This window comes from Mauremys mutica, chromosome 10 (genome assembly GCF_020497125.1).
Source record: "Mauremys mutica isolate MM-2020 ecotype Southern chromosome 10, ASM2049712v1, whole genome shotgun sequence".
Taxonomy (NCBI): Eukaryota; Metazoa; Chordata; order Testudines; family Geoemydidae; genus Mauremys; species Mauremys mutica.
This window is the reverse complement of record NC_059081.1, coordinates 57,795,144-57,816,981: the sequence shown is the minus strand read 5'-3', so window position 1 is coordinate 57,816,981 and position 21,838 is coordinate 57,795,144. Positions and strand designations below refer to the sequence as shown.

Genomic DNA, 21,838 nt, shown 5'->3' with positions numbered 1-21,838 from the left:
TTATTCACCACCACGTCCTTGTTAACTGAAAACAATGGGCCTGTTTCTTTTCTGAGTGACACCCATGGAATGAATCCCCAGTTGTGTGACTGGGATAAATCCCTGCAGGCTCAAGGATGAGTTTTCTCCAGCCCTGCTATGGAAGTATGATTGCTGGGACAGACATAGAACAGGGAGCAATGGGACTTCCTTCCCATTTGTGAAGGGGGCGGGGTGGGGGGGAAGAGTTGTACTAAATTGGAAGAAGCATTTCATAAACCTGTTCTCTTATAATGGTCTCAAGTAGGGCTTCCAAGAGGTATGTGTGTGGGAAGGCGTAGTTACTCTTTGGGTTTTTTAACACCCTTTCCTTTCCTCTGTTGATGATTCAAAATGCAGATTGCTAACATATTAACAGATGAGTATGGCTAAGGTGCATTAATTATTAATTATTAGTTTCTGAATAATAACTAATGACAGGTTTCAGAGTAGCAGCCGTGTTAGTCTGTATTCGCAAAAAGAACAGGAGTACTTGTGGCACCTTAGAGACTAACAAATTTATTTGAGCATAAGCTTTCGTGGGCTACAGCCCACTTCATTGGATGCATAGAATGGAACATATAGTGAGGAGATATATATACACATACAGAGAACATGAAAAGGTGGGAGGCTAATGTATGTAATGGCTCATGGTGTACATTGTACATTCGCCAAACCGGACAGTCTCTACACAAAAGAATAAATGGACACAACTCTGACATCAGGAATCATAACATTCAAAAACCAGTAGAACACGTCAACCTCTCTGGCTACTCAGTAACAGACTTAAAGGTGGCAATTTTGCATCAGAAAAGCTTCAGAAACAGACTCCAACCAGAAACTGCTGAACTTGAATTAATATGCAAATTAGACACCATCAGCTTAGGCCTGAATAGAGACTGAGAATGGCTGAGCCATTACACACATTAAATCTATTTCCTCATGTTAAGTATTCTCACATCTCTTGTCAAACTGTCTGTAATGGACTATCTTGATTATCACTACAAAAGTTTTTTCTCTTAATTAATTAGCCTCTTAAAGTTGGTAGGACAACTCCCACCTTTTCTTATTCTCTGTATGTGTATAAGGTGCCACAAGTACTCCTGTTCTTAATGCAATAATGTGGCCTCTTACTGTGGCTATACTGTCAAAGCTAATTCAGTTTACAGATTCCTGGTAGATTTTTCTCAATAGAACATTTTATTCTTGGCATTTGCTGAAAGAAGTTAATTAGGGGAGGTTTGCTTTATTTTACACTTTGTTTCAGAGGGAATAAAACTGAGTAGCCTAGAGCATGAGACTGAATTTTGTTTCTGCTTCTGTTGTTGACTTGCTACATGGCTTGGGGAAAATTATTTCTTACCCTCTGATGCAGTGTCTACTCTATTGCCATCCTTTTGTGGGGGGAAATTTTCCGCTGCCATTGGTGTAATTACAATGTTGTGTTTTGTATGTAGGCCATATCCTATAATCCTGCTCAGGATATTACTAGATCAGTAGTCGGCAACCTATGGGTTTCCGCCGCCGGCTCCTGCCAGCTGCGGTCCCACCGACGGTCCCACTCAGCGCCCGCTGCTGGCCTGGGTGAAGGAACTCCAGGCTGGAAGCGGGCTGAGACCCCAGCTGGCAGGAGCCAGCAGCCGAAACCCCAGAGTGGGGGTGGGCTGAGACGCTCAGCATGCCGCCGCTCTGGGGTTCCAGCCACTGACCTCCTGCCAGCCGGTTAACAACTGATCACTCAGAAGCCTGTGTGCAGCTTAAAGTATCCAAATACCTGCCAGACATTGGAAAACTCAGCAAGGAAAAGCAAGGGCAAGGATCACACTAAACTGATAAGATCTGCATTTTAATTTAATTTTAAATAAAGCTTCTGAAACATTTTGAAAACCTTGTTTACTTTACATATAACAGTAGTTTAGTTATATAATATATAGACTTATAGAGAGACCTTTTTAAAAAAACATTAAAATGTATTACTGGCACGTGAAGCCTTAAATTAGAGTGTATAAATGAAAACTGGGCACATCACTTCTGAAAGGTTGCTGACCCCTGTACTAGATAATACAGTGTAAAAATGCAAGTGTCCTATCTACACTAGGGCTCCCACTGTTGCTACTGCTTCTTGGGAGATTCTCTAGAAAAGTGTAATGTGGGTCAAGGCTTTAAATTATGTTAGGCCAGTGGGAAGCAATGAAAACAGCTTCAAGTATGCTTGAGAGCTCCTTTTGTTTAGATTATCACCAGGATCGGTTATCACTGAGATAATTACCCAGTTTTGGGGGAGGGATAGCTCAGTGGTTTGAGCATTGGCCTGCTAAACCCAGGGTTGTGAGTTCAGTCCTTGAGGGGGCCACTTAGGGATGTGGGGCAAAAATCAGTACTTGGTCCTGCTAGTGAAGGCAGGGGGCTGGACTCAATGACCTTTCAAAGTCTCTTCCAGTTCTAGGGGATAGGTATATCTCCAATTATTATTATTTTTTTATTTTATTTATTCAGAATATCACCAGGCTGAATCATCTCTGGGTTTCGTGGTCTGCTACCATCAATTTTTTAAGTTCTCAGCCATTTTTGGCTTTTTTACAGACAACTTTACAAATTGCACCCATGCAGCAGCTTGAACATTCAGCTATTAGTTATTACAAGCATTTCAGCCTCTAAAGTGTGAGCTTTGTTTTAATAAAAGAAAATTCTATAGGAACCCATGGAAGTATTCTCTGCCATCATATAGAATACATATATTAAGAATGCTCAAATTACTGTAATACTTTCAGTCAAATGTTATACTTCATTGTAAATTTTAGTGGTAGCCGCAAACATGCCAGATGGCATGACTTTAAGCTCCTAATCAAGAGTTCATTCATGCATTCAGAGTACCTTTCAATCATATTATGATTAGAGATTACATATTTACTGATAGAAAATAAAGCTGTTTAAAATTCTGTTGTGGCTCTGCTCGTGTGCAGATCTGGTGCAAAAGAGATTCAGACTTCACCAGGTTTTGCAACAGTCTTCTTCACTGCAAAGTGGTATTATGGCATTAACAGTGATACCGTAAGAATTTCTATTAGAAACCCTGTTTTTCATGAATTACCTGGTCTGTTTCAAATGATACTTTGTTAAAATTACACTTTGAATGCAACTTTTAATCTTTTCTTGAAATCAGTCCTCAATTATATGGAGTCAAATACACATTGTTCTTTTGTCTTGGTTTCGGAAGTATTTTTGACCAATTCTGACAAGAGAATTTTTCATAGAACATCTGTGTGTTACTGAGTGACTCATGGGACTTTGGATGGAAAAAAACCACCCTTTGAAAATACCTTGAATTTGATTACCTTCAGAAATGCTGCAAAACCATTTGTGGGGTAAAGTTAAGGGTATGTTACTGGCTATAAATTAGGGTTGAATGACTTTTTGGATTTTTTCCCACTTTTTATCCTAGGCACCACAGTAATACAAATAATAATTTATCTCAGCCAGTAGATTATTATTTATCTTTATTTATCTAAGGCTGCTGGCTGGCAGAGTTAACTTACTTGTATATTTAGTGTTGTAAATCTAATTATTGTCATGATGCTTTTATATGGGCATAATTTTTTTTAAGCTGAATCTAAAAAAAAATTGTGTATTTGAAGTAGCTGCTCTTGTTGCAGTATTCTCTAAAGAGGTATTTTAAATATACCCATCTCATAGGCATGTTGTCAGTATTGGTCAGTGATCGTAACCCATTTTGAAAGCCTCAGATGAAAGGTGCTATATAAAGAACAATTTGTATTTTATTTATGGTTTCACATCTACAGATCCTGTTCTAGAAACAAAATTCTTAAACTTTTGTTTCTACATAAAGCCCTCAACTTTCTGTGCTTTGGGTTAAATCGAACCATTTAACTCTTTATTGAGGATCATTACCACTGGCTCTACATAGAATGAACCAGATAATACAATTCAAAGATAGTTGATTTTTTTTTCCTTCCAGTCCTGTTGCTACCAGTAGCTGATGTCACCCAGTTACAAATGCAATACTGTTAATACTATTCATATAATAACATTACAAAAGAAACAGAAACTGTTTGTTGGAAAATATACTCTGTGTTTTAGGGGAGTTGTGTGGAGTGAGCAGTAAAGCTAGTGGCTAGTCGTGTTACTGTTTTTTCTGAAACACATCATTTAACATCATTTGTAATGAGCTTGTCTCCTCCCTCCTCCCCCCTTCTTTTTATACACACTTCAGCACTGTCTTGTCTCTTGGATTTCTTTGTTTCCTTGAATAGACATATAGTGACATGTGAGTAGTTCACTTATATTGGTCACAGATCAAAGTAATTTGTTCTTGTAATTTATGGCAGGGGTGCTAGGGCGTTGAATAGATGCCTGTTCATATAAATTGTTGAAGTAAATATGAAATAATCTTGTTCCCATTGCCTGATGTATTGATTCCCCTGTATGAGGTGATGCTGCCATAATATTTTTATATCTGCGTAGCCTAGTTTATCTAATCTCTATTAGGTATTTCTAAGGCCTAGGCTTTATATGACTAAAGTTCTTATGCAGCACAACTTTTCGTGACAGTGATTTGCTTCCATAAGAGAGGATCTTTGGGGGAGGAATACCTTTCTGCTGTGTCCTGTCCCTGGAGGAAGCCTAGGGATATGTGATTCACTGACAAGTATTGTTCATTTCCACAGAGATGATTACAGAACTGACAGCAAAACCTTTCTATCACTTAAAATGGTGGCTATACTCATTTTGAGGCTGGCGATTCAATAATAGACAGCGAGCAAGGTTATTGTTTATTGGAGTATTTTAATAGTGCAAAATTTGTTTTAAAATACAGTAGTGCAGAATTTGTTTATTTTTGAGTGTTGAACTAAAATTCTCAAACTATTTAAAAAATATCACATTGTAGAATTTCTGAAGACCTCTACAAATACAGTGATTGAAAATCTATAGAGATGTATTAAACAAATATATATTTAAAAAAATAATGGCATCAGATGAAAGTAACAGCTACTGCTTCTGAGTTGAAGAAAAAAAAGTTGCTTGCTTTGTTTATAATCTTGATATCATGCACTGTTTCAGGTATATTAAGAAATCAATCTCTTGACTGATAAGTATTTCCAGATTGTGTGTTTTACTAGCTATCTGTCAGTGACCCTAAATGCTCAACAAAACTGAATACAGCATGCTCATTTTAAGTGTTGCAGTGAAACAAACTTGTACAGTAAGACTCTTAATATTGTAAGAATATTTTATCCTAAAGATCTTTATATAAAAACAGCGATATAACATATTGATGAAAACCACATTTGGGTTACTATTTTGGGGAAATCCAATCTCTTGCTTGTGTCCTCCAAGAATAAAAGGAAACAGCTGCTTATATTATTCTATGATTCCCCACTAGTCATTGCTAAAATATTTATTTTCTGACACGAATTCACTCAATTTCTAAGAAATGACATACCCTGTTTGTAGCAAAGGGACATGAAGGCACCACTTGCTGACTTTCCCTGGAGCCACCCAGACCTAACTCAGACATGTACCTAAGGGCCTTTTGTTTCCCAAAGAGTCAGAAATTTAGAATGGAGAAATCAGAATTTCATTGCAGGCTTTCCCTGCTGTGTTCCCTAACCAAAGTATTGGTTTCATGATATTTTCTTGTTCTCTGAAATAAAGGTCCAGGCCTCACTGGATGCTTTTGGTAAAAGTAGAAGGAAAAGAAAACCCACATTGCCAAAATGGTGATGTATCTGTTGTGTATGTGCAGAAAAGATTTGGGAACTAATAATCATGACATGGTTACTTTGCAGAAGTTGTAGTAGATCGATTTAAAATAAGAACAGTTTGTTTTGCCATGGTTTTGTACAGAAACTCTGCTTTCTCCTGTTTTAAATACTGTTATTCAGTTACCTGAGCATATTCCTTTTTTCAGCGTGTTTGCCCTGTATTTTTGCTGTACTGTCATTGTAGTGTGTGAAGAGCGTCAAATTATTTGATTTAAATATCTGAAATGTGTCTTTGCTTTAAGTAAAAATTCTTAGATAAAAGTTAGCTAAATTAATTTGCCTAGAATCTACCAATTTAATTTACTAAATCTGTTTTCATTACAAAACTTTCAAGCTGTCATGGGTGTGATGCTCTTTGGAGTGGCTCATGACTGTGAGAGCCTACTTGAGGGCAGACTTTCAAAAACAGGGTGGACACCCTAAACTGGTGATCTGTTCTATAATTAGTTTCCACCAAGTCAGTAACAAATGAGAATGCCTAGATCAGTGGTTCTCAAAGCCAGTCAGCCGCTTGTTCAGGGAAAGCCCCTGGCAGGCGGGGCCTATTTGTTTACCTGCCGCGTCCGCAGGTTCGGCCGATCATGGCTCCCACTGGCCGTGGTTCACCGCTCCAGCCCAATGGGGGCTGCGGGAAGGGCGACCAGCACATCCCTCAGCCCGCACTGCTTCCCACAGCCCTCACTGTCCTAGATCACAATATAAGCATCAGGGGGTAGCCGTGTTAGTCTGTATCCACAAAAACAAAGAGTCGGGTGGCACCTTAAAGACTAACAGATTTATTTGGGCATAAGCTTTCGTGGGTAAAAACCATCTGAAAAAGTGGGTTATTTACCCATGAAAGCTTATGTCCAAATAAATCTGTTAGTCTTTAATGTGCCACCAGACTCCTTGTTGTTCTTGTAGATCACTATAACAGTCTTAACATGGACGGCCAGAGAATCCCCTTAGACTCTCCAGCCTATCTTGCCACCCAGACAAACTGGACTTTGTGATAAATGCTCACATAAACCAAAAATCACCCCACATTCAGGTTGCTTCTAATCTCAAGATACCAGTCACTTACCCCAGATCAATTGATGCCCTAGATTTTACACCAAAGACAACGGCTGCAGCTAATCCTGTAACAAACTATCTAAAGGTTTATTAACTAGGAAAAAGGAATGAGAGTTATTTACAGGTTAAAGCAAGCAAACATCTACACACAAGTTTTTGCCATCTAAATCCTAGGAGTGACAGAGTTGTAGTGATCTCTCAGTTCAAAGCGTCTTTCTGGGCAAACTCAGGAGGCAGCCTGTAGGGATCTCTGGCTCCAATTTAGAATCTTTGGCCCTTCAGAGTTCAAACAGCCAAAAAGATGGAACATTTTCACATCAGCTATTTTTATGTCCCTTTTCCAGCATTCAGAGAAATGGGATGAGGCCTTCTGCACATACTCCTCCAGGGGTGTGATAGAGCCATTAACCGGTCCTTAATATTGCAGTGGTCCTTTGTGGCCCATTTGATTTTGATAGTCCTTCTGGATGGGCAGTGGGAATGATTCCCGTCCCTGAGTTCACAAGTTTAGAGCAAACATTTTCAAAGGTATAAAGCATAACTTACATATTTTCTTAATACATTCATACATTCGTATAATATTTAGTTTTGCTCAAAATAACATACAAGTGACCTGTTCTGGTCTCCAGCTCTGAGTTCTTAGCTAATGCCTGCAGCCTGGTCAAGAGCTAGCAGCTGGCCTGTCAGCGTCACAGTGGGTATTAATGACTGTCATTAAACTAATTATTCTTGAAATGGTGGCACTTGGGAGACACATACATATGGTTATGTTTCGTTCCCAGTTGCTTTACACTTTAAATCCAGAAAACTGGTAGTCTGGCATTCAGTGTGTAAGGGCTTGTCTACACTGGGAAAATGATCAGATTAACCATTGCAGCATAAGCTATTCTGCTAGCTCCCGTATGAAGACTCTATTCTAGAATAAATGTGACTTTTATTGTGGGTGCACAATAAGGTAGAGGAATTATTTTGGAATAAAATCACTTTTATTCCAGTGTAAAGTATTCACACAGACAGCTGTTGTGGAATAGTTTATTCTGAAATAGCTATTCTGGTCAGCTTTCCTGTGTAGACAAGCCCCTAGTCATGTCTAATGGTTTTAAGTCTTTGAAATGTTCTGCAATTAGATGTAGTTAGATGTAGTCTTGCAGTTATTCAGCTGGGACAAGTGAACAGACTGAGTTGTTTGTTGCTGCCTGCATTTTCTTTCATGATCCTGCAAATATTTACATGCCTGCTTAACTTGCATAGTCCCATTGATCTCATAGTCTCTGGGACTTCATTTGAAGTACTCGCATGAGTAAAGTTATTACATGTGTATGAGTGTTCACAGGATTGTCCCCTAAAATTCTTTCTTTTTCATTTTTGTGGTTGAATAGGTGATAACACTTGAGAAAACATCTTTGTTTATATAGTCAGAATCTCTAGTCCTTCAATTACAGGCATATGTCAAATTAAAAAACAAAAATAAGTCAAAAATAGTTTCACACATGAAACCTTCTCCAGACACCCCCACCAATTTTGATTGCTTTATAATCACATTTTACTTTTTAAAATGACGTTTTCTTACTAAAAACTTTTAAGAAGGATTTAAAGCTACTGCTGCCTAATTGTACCTCTGTTCCTTCTACTTCTTTGGGACATGAAACTTCAAAACCCCCAACTCAAATATTAGGAAATACTCGTATATTCCCAGAGAGAAATGTTGTTGTTAATAAGTCCAAAGCAAACCTATTTCTGTGAAAGACCTACATAAATGAGAGAAAATGGCTGTAAAGGAGAAACAATGCAACTGACTAAACACAAAGTTATGTTAAATGGGCAAAATAAATTGGACATATAGAGACTTTTTCTTCAATATCTTTTAGTTATGGTAACTTTATGTGGTACAACAGTAGTTAAAAAATTTAAAACAATTCTGTTTGTGCGTGGACTTGTTAAACTGATGGTGCCCTTGTAAGGGCAGAGAGAGCAAGCGAGTGAGAGCTTACAATCCGTATCTGAGACCACAGTCTTCCAGTGAAACCAGATTTGACATTTGACTTTTCTAAAGTGAAAGAATCATCAGTAGGGAGAAAAGTCCATAAGGCCACCCGTATGCATCAAAAAACCAAGGAAGAACATAGGGACCTCACATTTTAATAGCTTATCTCTCCTTCAGAACATACGTTGTTTCATTAGCAGCAAAGGGACTGAAGATTTTGTTCCTTACGTATAAAGAAAAATAGTGTGGGATTTACAGTTGGCTCTAAAACCCAGTTGCTTAATGACAGAGAAACACTGTCTAAGCAAAAGGAGCTAGTCCCTTTCATTATATAATCATGACACTAGCATTAATAAGGGAGAGGGAATATGCAAATAAACTTATTCTTCACAATCAGATAAAAAAATCTTTAGTCATTTAAAGGAAAGTGCTGTACAGAAGAAACACATTTAGGACAGCTCTTCACAATATGACAAAATGACAGAGCCAGGGGCAACTCCAGATCTGTCACAACAGCTGTTTTAGGAGTAGAATTGCAAGAGAGCCAGACAGTGCTGGAAGAATAGTATCCTGCCTGACTTACGTGTCTGATAATTAGTAGAGCTCTGCGCGGATACAAAAATGTGGGTCTTCGTCCACCAGAATCAACCCATGATCCGACCCGTGATCCACTAACCATCTTCTATGCGTATCCGCACCCGCAGCAGCAAACCATCTCACAAGGGCTAGCGATGGGGGGGAAGAGAGTAGCGGGGGGCGTGGTCTTGCAGGGAAGAAGCAGCGTGAGGGCGGGGACTGGGGGTAAGAGGCAGCATGGGGGCAGGGTGTCAAGGAAAGTGGGCCGTGCAGGGGCTGGGTCTCAAGGAAAGGGAGCCATGCGGGGGAACGGCTGTTGCATCGCGTGCTGCTCCCGGGTTTTTCATCCCTTAGCATAATGTCTAGGAGACGGTCACTGCCAGGTGAATGTTAAAATTCAAATAGGTGATTTTCATTATTTTTTTTAATTGTATGTCTTAAAAACCCAGCCCATTTATTTTTAATCATCCCCAAATGTTGGATTTAATTGTGACATTCTCTTTAAACTGTATTAGCCACAGATTTCGATTACCTTTTGTCTTATATCACTTTTTTGTGCCATGCTGCTTCTGAAAAAGAAGACAAGAGGATAGAAACTATATCATGAATAAAATAATCATGGAAGAGATGAGCAACCTTGTCTGGCACTTGCATCAGATATTAACTTTAATAGCACTTTTAAAAAAATTATACACGTTAAATTGTGCAAAAAAGACATCTTTATATAAATTCCAGAAGTGGTAACTGTTTGTGCCAAAGTTAAGTATTATGAAGCCAGGCTGGAAATAGGGTATTCCTGTGATTTCTAGGTGGATAAATCTAACTAAATTTGTAACTTGGAAAAGCAAGTTGCACTCAACAAATAGAGCGTGATTACTCTTGACGGGTTGTACTGTGCAGTGAGCTGTCTGTTCTAATCCCTGGAAATGCCAAGTCATGGCAAGCTGTATTAAAGCAATAAGAAAACCCACAAATGTTAATAAGATGAAATGCTGTGGTACTGGTACATTTCAGTAAATTTCTCAGGGTTCTGCTTATGGATTTGCCTTTCTCTGTCTGGACAATGCTGTAGCTTAATATTTGCATGATGTCCTAGAAGCTGCAGAGAGTTTCTGGAATGGGAAGTAATTTTCTTTGTGTTGACTAGACTGCTGTTTGAACAACACTATGCTTTTGACACTGTTGATTACAATCTGTAGTAGCTCTGCTCTTACTTTATTTAGAAGAGATTTAAAGTGCCATCCTGCACGGATTGGGGTGGGGGAGGACATTTTTGATGCTATAATTAATAAAAATGCAAAGGAAAAAAATGGTTTATTGTAAGGTGGTGTGATGAATCTTCAGCATCTAACCAGTGCTGAGTAGAGCAGTACTGTTACCTCCTGTGACTTGCATGTTATGCCTCTGTTAATACAACCTTAAATTGCCTTTTTTTTTTAAACAGCATCACATTGCTGACTCATCTTGAGGTTGTGATCCATCACAACTCCCAGATCCTTTTCAGCAGTGCTGTTGCCAAGCCAGTTATCCCCCATCTATATTTGTGCATTTTGCTTTTCTTCCGTAAATTTAGCACCTTACATTTGTCTTTGTTGAATTTCATTTGTTGTCAATCGCCCAGTTCTCCAATTTATCAAGATTGGCAGATAGAGCTAAAATTCAAAAGTGTTGGCAACCTCTACCCCGCCTAACTTTTTGTCATCTGCAAATTTGATCAGTATGCTCTCTGTTCCTACATCCAGGTTGTTAATAAAGATGTTAAACAACATTGGACCCAGAACAGATCCCTGTGGAACCCCACTTGAGTCCTCCCTCTAATCTGATATCATTCCATTAATAGTAACTCTTTGTTTGCAGTTGTTTAATTGGTTATTACTCCTGGGGGGATTCTGCGCCAAACAATTCAAAATTCTGCATATTTTATTTGCCAAAATAATGGAATATAATCATACCAGTGTCAATTGTTTTGGTAATTTATTTAAACTACAATACAGAAAAAAAGTCACAATAAGAATTTAGCATTTCCTAAACACATGAAAGTTACGTTACAAACACTTGGTAACTAATAATCTGCATTCCAGTTATAATCCTGGATTTTCATTTAAATTACATTACCCAACACCGAACAGCCGCCCCTCTCCCCCCCCTCCCCAAATTTGAATGTCATTTTAAATTGCTCAGACTTTCACATATGACAGCGATCTAGTTTTGCTAATCATTGTCCTGGACCTGGCTGGGTACTTGGGGAAGTACTTGGTTCTGATTGTCCTGACATTTTATAGACTGCTTGGTAAATGTATTATTTGCCCTCAACGTGTGTGTTTGTTTGTTTGTTTTTAAATGGGTAACTAAAATAAATCCTGAGCAGTAATCTAACCCCTTGTGCCACTTTGGCACAGGAAAAGTGAGAAAGCACATAGATCTTCCTAGGTGAGGATGCTCTTAATTGTCATTTATAATAAGGCACCTTTACATCACTCTGGCAATGTAGGGGCCTTAAAATTTTACAGATTTTTATGCTCCTGAGGGAATTGACTGAGAATGGGAACAGTTAAGTAACAATAGAAACATTAATAACATTAACATTAAAAGTCGGGCGCTACATTTCTGCCTCAGAGAATGAGATCACTTAACCATAAACAGTAGCTTTAATAATGTTACTAACTACACAGTCAGGCTGCTAGTGTCTCAGAGAATGAATCCATTAACTCAGGCAGGGCTGCTACATTTGTGCCTCTGGCCTGGCTCGTGCATAATAAAAAGCAGTACCCTTACACGCCAGTGAGCTGCAGTAGCCAAGAGGAGGGAGATTCTGTCTGTGTGTGTCTCTCTCTCTCTCTCTCTCTGGCTTGTTGGCAAGCATGTATCTTTTTTTAAGTTCATAGCTTAAACAACTTCCCAGATTCCCTTCAAATTTTGACCAAAAAAATCTCCTCACACCACAAATCACATGTGGAATTTGACCTATGAACAAGATTTTCTTGAACACATGAGGGAATGTGGAAACAATTATTGAAGTTTGTTTCAAATGTTATGACTAGCATCTCTCCATTATACTTTTCAGAGCCTATTTTGAGAACGCAGTGAGTGAGACTTTTGTAAGAAATAGACTCTCACAGACAATATGAAGGTCCTTAAAAAGCTCATGTATTGTAGATATTGATAAAGGGACATCATAAATGCTTGGTTTCGGAGACTGTTTCCAAAGTTTGAAGCTCATTCATTTAAGACAGTGGTTCCCAAACTTTAGCAACCTGTGAACCCCTTTCACTAAAATGTCAAGTATCGCAAACCCCCTCCTAAAAATTAACATTTTCAGGGATTTTCTCCTTTACCTGAGTATAAATTATAAAAGCAGTGATCTCAGAATTATAAAATTTGTTTTTGTGACACGCTTATTATGCACTATTTATTATTATTTATCATGACAGTATTTTTATTACATTATGAAAACAGCAACACTCATCCAAGATCTCACTTTCGTGGCTTGTATCACTTTGAATAAGCCTGTTATAAAACAAGGCTCCTATGTTTCATCAAGGAGAATCAGATGTGAAACAGCATGAAGGTATTTAAGAAGCCAACTCAAAGAGTTCCTCCTACACAAGCATTCATCTTGAGCAGTCCAGGCAAACAACGCATGTTACAACAAACTTAAACTTGTTCTTCATAATAATTTAAAAACACTAGCTGCCTATTTCATTTTAAAAACAGCCAAAAATATCTACCTCCCTTTCCATTTCTTATAAGGAGTCTTGAAGTTTCAATCTCCTCAGTATGATAGATATGCTTGCTTTGATCTGCTTAGCTCTTGGAAGTCCAAGGGCTACAGGCTGCTGGCCCCATACTTCCCAGGGTCCCCAGCTCTGTCCACCATTAGGAAATTTTTTCCCAAGAACCCCCTGTAACATTTTGCGAACCCCCAGGGGTTCACAAACCCCAGTTTGGGAACCACTGATTTAAGATAAATGAGACACAGTGACGACCTCTAGGTGGCACTGTCACATACGTTTACCTAATGCTGGCTCTGTAAATGACAACTGCATGTGTAATCAAGACTAAAAACAAAACCGTAACAATCTGTTTTATAAGCTTTTCTCACAAAAATGGGTGTTACACACAGTGGCTCATTTGCTTCCATATACAAATCAGTTTTCTGTGCTTCTTCCTTCCTGGGGTGATACTTTATGGGGAACAATCTAACAGTCACATGTTTATGCTCCTATTAACTTGTCTCATTATTGCAGTGTAATAGACAGTATGCACCATGCGTGATTACTGTGGAGAGGAGCTAGGAGTACAGACTTTGGTTTATGTAGTCACATGGCAGGGTTACTTTATATATGGGCTTGTCATTCTAAATGGATTTGTAACTAGCCTCAGGGTTTATCAGTATTCGGAACTAGTAGTTATATTGGTTTGTTCTTATAACTAACCAGGGCTTTTTATTCTCCGACATGAGACTAAATTTGTTCCTTTGGCAGCATTTCTGAAGCGATTGGGGCATGACTGAGAAGGGGTCATGGGTCAGAGCTGTGACAGCCAATGAAAGCTGGGTTTGCTTGTTTGTCTTTTAAAAGTTTCCACAGTTTGAAGTCTCCCCTCTTTTACTAACTCTTTGGTGGAAGGAAACCCTGCTTACAGATTTCAAGGCTTTTCGATGTGTATATTTACCCATAATATGGCAGTAAAGAAGCTGCATTCAGCCCAGCTGGCTAGAGGGTGCTTGTAGTGATATATATTACCTGGAGGAGGGCAGAGTAGCTTATATGAAAGGGATATGCATCCATTGTGAAAGCGTAAGTGCAGCCTGGGTGCTCTTGCTGCCTCTATTTCTTGACCTGTTTGCATTCTCCATAACGGGAAAGGAGTTGTTTTACAAGAGGTAGTAGCAGATGGTGGCTATGTAGGATTGGGGGAAACAAACACTGAAAGGTGGTGGCAAAAAAATGGAGAAATCAAGTATTCAGATTTAACTACAAACTGTCATGTACTGAGAATAAAACTAACTCAAACCCTGTGGATTTTCTGTAAGGTCACTTGCAAATGGGGAAAAACGATTTATGTCCTCTTCACTATTTTTACATTTGGTTTATATAAAGAAGGCTTGAAAGGTTTTCTCCTTTTTATTATTTTTAAGTTGGAACAATTAGATCTTGTGTAGCCTGATGGGTGACTAAAGAATTAGTACTGCTGATGCCAAGCATTAGTATTGCTGATACCAAGCATGTGAGATTTGATTAACTGAAATGGTTTTATATTTTGATTGTTATATTCATTTTCTTTTTTTAACACCTATTTGTCTGTGCAAGTGTGTGTGTGTGTGGGGGGGGAGATCTATTTTTGTAAGTTTACATAATAAACTAGCAGTCCTGGCTAGAGGACAGCAAAAGCTTGGCTCCTTAAACTGTTCTGACAATTCACCTCAATCTTAAACTGTAACATCACTTCTATTTTAGACCTGGGCTGCTAAGCAGACACAGCCAGCTGTGTGAGATTTTTATGGTGAACCCATTATGTGATTTTTTCCTGTTAGGGCACGCACTTGATTTTTTTCCCTTTTAAAATAATTTTACTAAAGAGCAGAGTCATACAGCTTTGTGTTTGTTAGAGTGTTGTTTTTATTTATCTAAAGAGATGACTGAGTCCTGCCCTTTAGAAACTGTTACTGTACTTGAAAAATAATTTAAACCCCTTTGTCTATGAGGCTGCAGGGAATCTACTTAGCTGAAGCAGCCATGTCTTAGGGCAAAAGAGAATGTCCTACAGCAGTGAACAACCCTGTCAGGCATTAAATATTTGATTGGTGGAAGGGGGAATGAGTAGACAGCAATAGATGAGAATTGTGAGTTACCAAAACGGAGATTTACTGTCTTCATAGAGAATTTTGTTTTGTTTCATTTCATGCTGCTCTTTGCTTGTAATATATAAATTACAATCCAACATATTCCATGTCTTTGATTTCTAGATGATGGCTGATCTAAGAGAAACCATCACATGAAGCTTGCACAGTATGTCATAAAAATTTTACTGATCTGTACCTCAGATGAAGTATCAAGTGTCAAATGAGGCAATAGTAGACCAAGAATATAACCCAGCCTATAGAAGTGAGTTAAGAAAACCAGAGTAATTGATGCCTAGGTAGCTTGATGGATCTCACTTCAAACCAAAGTCATCCTTCAACCAAAGCAAGAAAGGGACCATGCACAACATGAACACAGAATGCTATTCTTAAATAACTGAAGCGTGAAGAAACCCTCATGAATATCAACCACGGAGATCCGGAGAGCATCACTGGTAAGTTGGAAGGGCAGCTCCAGTCTGAACCACAAATTGATGGAGTATTTTCAGTGCAGCTAGCCTGAAACCCCTGATCTCAGCTTGAAATTGTGTGAAGCAGTCATCCAGTAGTGCACATGAACAAGAAGAGTAGATTCTTCATAAACTAAACTAATTCATTCCCCACCCCTCCAAACCATCCATTATTATATTTTTCTCACCACATAAAACTTTCCTCCGGTAGATAAACGTTTGTTCTTATCACGGATGGAATGAATGAGTGTTGGAGATCCCAAGTGATTTTTGAAGGAATAGTGGGAATTGACAGAAGAAGAAAGATGTGGCTTCAAATGTGGTAGTTGAAGCTGTAAGAACACTTTATATTTTCAAGTAAAAAGCCTGACCGTAATCCAGGCCCCTGCTGCCTCTCCCTTTCCATCCATGGTGAGTGGAGAATTGTGGCCAAGTTCCTTCCTTCCTCTTGGATTTCTTTGCTGTGACTTATTCAGACTCCCCTGAATTATGTGCCTTTTTTTCATATTTGTAACCCAGAGGAGGTTGTGCCTCAAAAATGCCAGAGATCATTGATAAAACTTTGAGGTTTCTAAAGAATGCGCGTTGAGGTATAAATACAACCCTTCAGTTGACAGCCGGTGGAGTGGTGTCCAATATGTGGCCCTTAAAGAAGACTGGCCCTGAGAAGAAAACTTGTATTTGACTATGAATTGAAAATGTGTACCCTCAGTTATGTATGCCCTGTGACTTATAAACTGACATGTTTGAATCAGGCCTGCCACCATGGAGGAGGGAGTTCAGGGGCACTGCTTCCCAGTGCCGTCACTGGAACTCCAGGAGAAGTCCTGTTAAGACCTGTGAGTGCTCTGAGCTGCTGCTGTCCCTTGCCTACTGCTACTGGCCACCTGCTGCATTGGAGGGAAGGGAGGAGAGTGTAACACTAGCTGCTCCATTGCCTGCTTCCCTGCTGGGCTGTGGGAGCCCTAGGAGGAGCAGGATAGGAACTTGGTTGGCTGTACCTCAGTCTAGGCAAGTGCCTGGCAAAGGATGGCTGCCCTCCCCCACACAGGGCAACCCAGGAGAGGTGAAAAAGAAAAACTGAAAAAACAGCAACCAATTACAGCTCCTTGATTCTCTGCATTAGCTGGGTCTGGTCCCCAAAGGATCTTACACCAGCTAGGTATAGACAGAATACAGCATGCCCCAGCCACTTCCCATCCTTTATGCCTAGGAGAGCAGGTGTCTTATGCCCAGGAGAGCAGCTTAATTGGGTCTGACCTCTGGGCAGGGAGACTCTTCAGCAGGCTTCTTGCATTTCCCCTCCCTCAAACAGTGCAGAGGGACCAGAACAAGACAGAGAATCTCTCCTTATGTGTTGATTGTGTCCCTTTTGAAATACATTTGGTACTCAGGCTGAAAAGCTCTGACACCTCTGAACTAGGTGTACTTGTGCTTTAAATGATGGTATATAAATGTAATATACTACTAGGTGTTTTCCTTTCATTTTGCTATTGGTGGAATACAAAGATAGAATTAGAAACTGCCGTCCATTCTGGAGGGTGAGGAGGAGTCACTCCACGTGTTCACTCCAATCCATAACATTTCTCATGGTTTAAAAAAAAAAAAAAGTGAAGTTTTTAAATAAATGAAATGTATTCTACCATTAGGGTGTCACAGAAGGGATATGCATCACTAAACTGAGAGAGAAACAGAAAGGCAAGAAAAAAGTGTGGTTAAATTGAATGGTGCAAGAGGATATTCAAGACAAACAGATTTCCTTCCGAAAAGGGAAATGCAGCCAGAGTAAAGCCTACAGAAGGTAGTACAACCTATAGCAGGTAAAATGTAACATGGAAGTTAGGAGAGCTGTGATGGACTTTGAGAGCTAATAGCCAGACATAAAAACAAATAATAAAACTTAAGTATGTCAGAGCCAGGAAGCCTGTGAGAATCAGTGAGTCTGCTAGATTCACTAGAAGTAAAGGGATCAATTAAGGAGAATAAGGATATTGCAAATACTAATATTAAAAAATCATGCTTCTAGTGCAAATTCATTTGCTGGTCAAAGTGAAATATCCTTGTGTAATCCCTCCTATGTAGAACAATTCTTTTCAAATCTGTGGGTTTTTAAAGTAGCAGATTTAATAGTAATGTGCATGCTTTGGTTTCATGGCACATGTTCATCTTTAGATGTCTGCTCCAATGAGGACCTTCCTGAAGTAGAACTGGTGAACATGCTGGAAGAACAGCTACCACAGTATAAGCTGCGAGTGGACACTCTGTATCCGTATGACAACCAAGACTGGCTCCAGGCCCCCTCCCGCTATAGCCATGTCCCCCAAACCATCTCTCCTGTCCTTGCTGAGGAGACCTTCCGTTACATGAGTGAGTATTTCTGGTCATTTCATATGATGCAAAGAGCTCCGTGATGAAGTCATTAACGTGATTAAAAAGTACTCTCTTACTGAAAGATTCAGAGCACTGTGAACACAGGCAAAACAAAAAGCTCTGTTCACAGGGAAATTTTTCTAATTCACTGTTCCAAGAAGCTAGAGTCTGTGCATAAGCAGTAAAGGGTCTTGCTGTAATGCTCTGCGAGTCATAGATATAGTCCTGTTTTATTGCAATTGAAGTCATTTGGGCTTCATGGGGAAATTGGGAGCAGAAATGATATTAGTGCATGTGGTTCCCTAAGGCCTGGTCTACACTAGGGAGCGGGGTTGATGTAAGATGCTTCGACTTCGGCTACGCTATTCCCATAGCTGAAGTTGCGTATCTTATTTCGACTTACCTCCTGTCCTCGCAGCTCCCCCTGTTGACTCCGCTACTGCCGCTCGCCCTGGTGGAGTTCTGGAGTCGACGGGAGCGCGTTCGGGGATTGATACATCGCGTCTAGATGAGATGCGATATATCGATCCCCGATAAACCGATCGCTACCCGCCGATCCAACGGGTAGTGTAGACATACCCTCAGTATGTTGAAGCAAACCTGGAATATACCAGGTATTGCTCAGTGTCATGCATAATTTGTCCCAGTTATAACTTGTTTTAAAATATCACTTTTGTTTTAAAATATACGGCTATGTAAACACAAGTGTGAAGAGATGAGATAACAACCTAAAACCCACCTTTTCTTCTTAATAACAAGTTTTACTTATTTAAAAAAACAAAAACAAATGTGAACTGTTATTGTTATAAAGCAGTTGGATCAGCCAATATAACTAAAGAGATGCTGTCAAATTAAAACTTGTATTTAAAAAAATCTTTACCTGTTATCAGTAACATCTTAAGATTAGGGAAACCTAATTTATTAAAAAGCCAAAAAACAATAATGCTTGTTGTTTGCTCTGAGTGTTTCTCTCAGATTGGTTAATGAAAACTGATTAGTCAGTTTTACTTTTGCTTGTGGGCAGTTTGACTTTGATTCTTGTGTAATAGCTCTGACCTGAGATATTTTGGGTTGGAATCACTAGAAGGCAACATTTAAATCCAAATCACTGTTTCCATTGACATTTGAAACAAACCTATAGTTCTTCTTCGAGTGATTGCTCCTATGCATTCCAGTCAGGTGTGCGCGCCGTGCGTGCACGGCTCTTCGGAACATTTTTACCCTAGCAACTCCGGCGGGCCGGCTGGCGCCCCCTGGAGTGGCGCCGCTATGGCGCCTGTTATATACCCCAGCCGGCCCGTCCGCTCCTCAGTTCCTTCTTACCGCTCGTGACGGCCAGTTGGAACTGTGGAGTGCTCTCTGTCCTCCACAACCCTAGCTCTCGCTACTTTCTCGTGTATATAGTTCATTTAGTGATTAGTGTAGATAGTTTCTGTTAGTTAGATAGTTAGTTCTTAGGATAAGGTTAAAGGGGGGTTTTCCCCTCCCTTTCCTCCCCCGGTGCGGGCTCATGCCCAAGGCACCGGGCTTTAAGCCCTGTGCGTCTTGCCAGCGGCCTATGCCAGTAGGGGATCCGCACGACTCCTGCCTCCGGTGCCTCGGCGAGAGTCACAGGGCAGATAAGTGCTCTATCTGTTCCTCTTTCAAACCCCGGACGCGTAAGGAGCGGGACATACGTTTAAAGCAGCTCCTCATGGAGGCTTCGCTCCAGCCCCCGGCACCGTCCGCGCCGGCGCCGAAGGCTTCATCGGTCCGGAGCGCTCCGCCGGCCCCGGGCCGTTCCGGCACCGAGACTACGCGCCCTCAGCCACCGGCACCGAAGGCCCGGCACCGCTCCCTCTCGCCATCAAGGAAGCGCAAGCCGGCGAAAGCGGGTGCCAAGCCCCACGCTGAGGGCCCAGCAGCCAAGACAGTTGCGCCACCTGCGGTCCCCGCTGTGGCTGTGCACAGGACGTGCACCGGGCCGTTGACTCCGGCGCCGCAAGGGCCGTCGAGTCCGGCACCGCCATGCTCCCCGGCACCGGCCGCGGTTGAGCTCCGGCTGCCATTGACGCCGGAGACTTTCTCCACGGCACGCGAGCTCATAGAGCTCACAGAGGCACCGAGCCCCCGGCACCGCCGGTGCGGGCTGTCGTTTCGGCGGGAAAGCCGGCAATGATGGTTCGGCCCCCCTCTCCAGACAGACGGCACGGACGACGCTCCCGGTCACGCCGCAGGTCACCGTCCCGTCGTTCGCGATCTCGGCACCGCTCGCCATCGCGGTACCGGTCGCCGTCTCGACGCCGGTCGCAGTCCCGGTACCGTTCGACATCGCGGTACCGGTCGCACTCCCGGCGTCGCTCCAGGTCCCGATTGCCGTCGCGTCGGCACCGACGGAGGTCTGCTTCCCGGCACCGTTCCCGGCACCGCGATTCGCGCAGCCGCTCCCGACGCCGCAGGTCCGGATCCCAGTCGAGCTCCCGGCACCGGTCGAGCTCCCGGCACCGGTCGAGCTCCCGGCACCGCAGCGGACGTTGGTCTCGGTCACCATCCCGGTACCGTGTGGACCGGCACCGATCCTCAACACCGTCCGGGGACGGACTACCTCAGTCGGCGGCGCAATTCGTCAGTGCCTCGGCGCCTCCATGGCCATCCCGTCCCGCGTCGGTTGCTTCCGGGGCAGACAGTAACGGGCACTTGCCACCTACCCCACAAGGCCGACCTCAGGGGCACAGCAGTGGGGCACAGCAGTGGGGCTTCTGGGTTCCCTGGGCCCAGTACGAGACTCAGGGGGTGCCATTCCCCCCAAGAGCCCCTGCCTCTGAGCGCAGGGTCACCAGGCGCGGTTTCCATACCGCCTGAACCCCAGAGGCACACGCAGCCCGACCCAGACGACGAGCGGACAGCAGATCCATCGTCGGAGGCTGTCGTCCAGGGCTTATCCTCCTCGTCCTCACCTGACGAGGCGGTGGCCGGAGCGTCGGCCAAGGAGCCTCCGCCGATAGACTTAAAGGCGCACCAAGACCTGCTTCGCCGCGTGGCGACGGCTATGGCTCTCCCAGTGGCAGAGGTCCAGGAGGACGAGGACCCCATAACCAATGTCGTTGGAGCAGAGGCTCCAGTGCGCGTGGCATTACCGTTCGTGCGCACGATACAAAAGAATGCCACCACACTCTGGCAGACGCCTGCGTCCATCCCTCCTACGGCCCGTGGGGTTGAGCGCAAGTACTCTGTCCCCCCCACGGGCTACGAGTATCTGTATACTCACCCGACCCCGGACTCGTTGGTCGTTCAGTCGGTCAACGACAGGGAGAGGCATGGTCAACCTGGCCCTACGCCAAAGTCGAAGGATGCGCGACAAATGGACCTGTTAGGCCGCAAGGTCTACTCGGCGGGCGGCTTGCAACTTCGCATCGCCAACCAGATGGTCCTCCTCGCCAGGTACGTCTACGACATCATGGCGTCCCTGGCGAAATTTACAGAGCTCCTACCAACAGCCTCCCGCCAGGAATTCTCCGCATTGTTGGAGGAGGGGACGAAATCGTCCAGGTCCTCCATCCAGGCCGCCCTTGACTCTGCGGACTCGGGAGCTCGGACCTTGGCCTCAGGGGTGACGATGCAGCGCATCTCCTGGCTGCAGTCCTCCACCCTGCCACCGGAGGTGCAGTATACGTTACAGGACCTGCCCTTTGACACACAGGGTCTTTTCTCTGAGAAGATGATTCCCGGATCCAGACCCTGAAGGACGGTCGCATCGCCATCC

The 21,838-nt window shown here is 42.2% G+C and overlaps 1 protein-coding gene across 3 annotated transcripts in view; it reads left to right on the top strand.

The window, feature by feature from the left end:
• The window catches only part of TRAK2 (trafficking kinesin protein 2), a 72,826-nt gene that overhangs the window by 860 nt on the left and 50,128 nt on the right, over positions 1–21,838 (top strand). For 2 of the 3 annotated variants that reach the window (XM_045032636.1, XM_045032635.1), the window contains exons 1-3: positions 10–144; positions 15,383–15,711; positions 17,899–18,093. In XM_045032636.1, the coding sequence (XP_044888571.1) occupies positions 15,675–15,711; positions 17,899–18,093 (232 nt within the window). In that variant the 5' untranslated portion in view covers positions 10–144; positions 15,383–15,674. Of the gene's footprint in view, positions 1–9; positions 145–15,382; positions 15,712–17,898; positions 18,094–21,838 lie in introns of those variants that run through there. The other variant, XM_045032634.1, reaches the window with a different exon arrangement.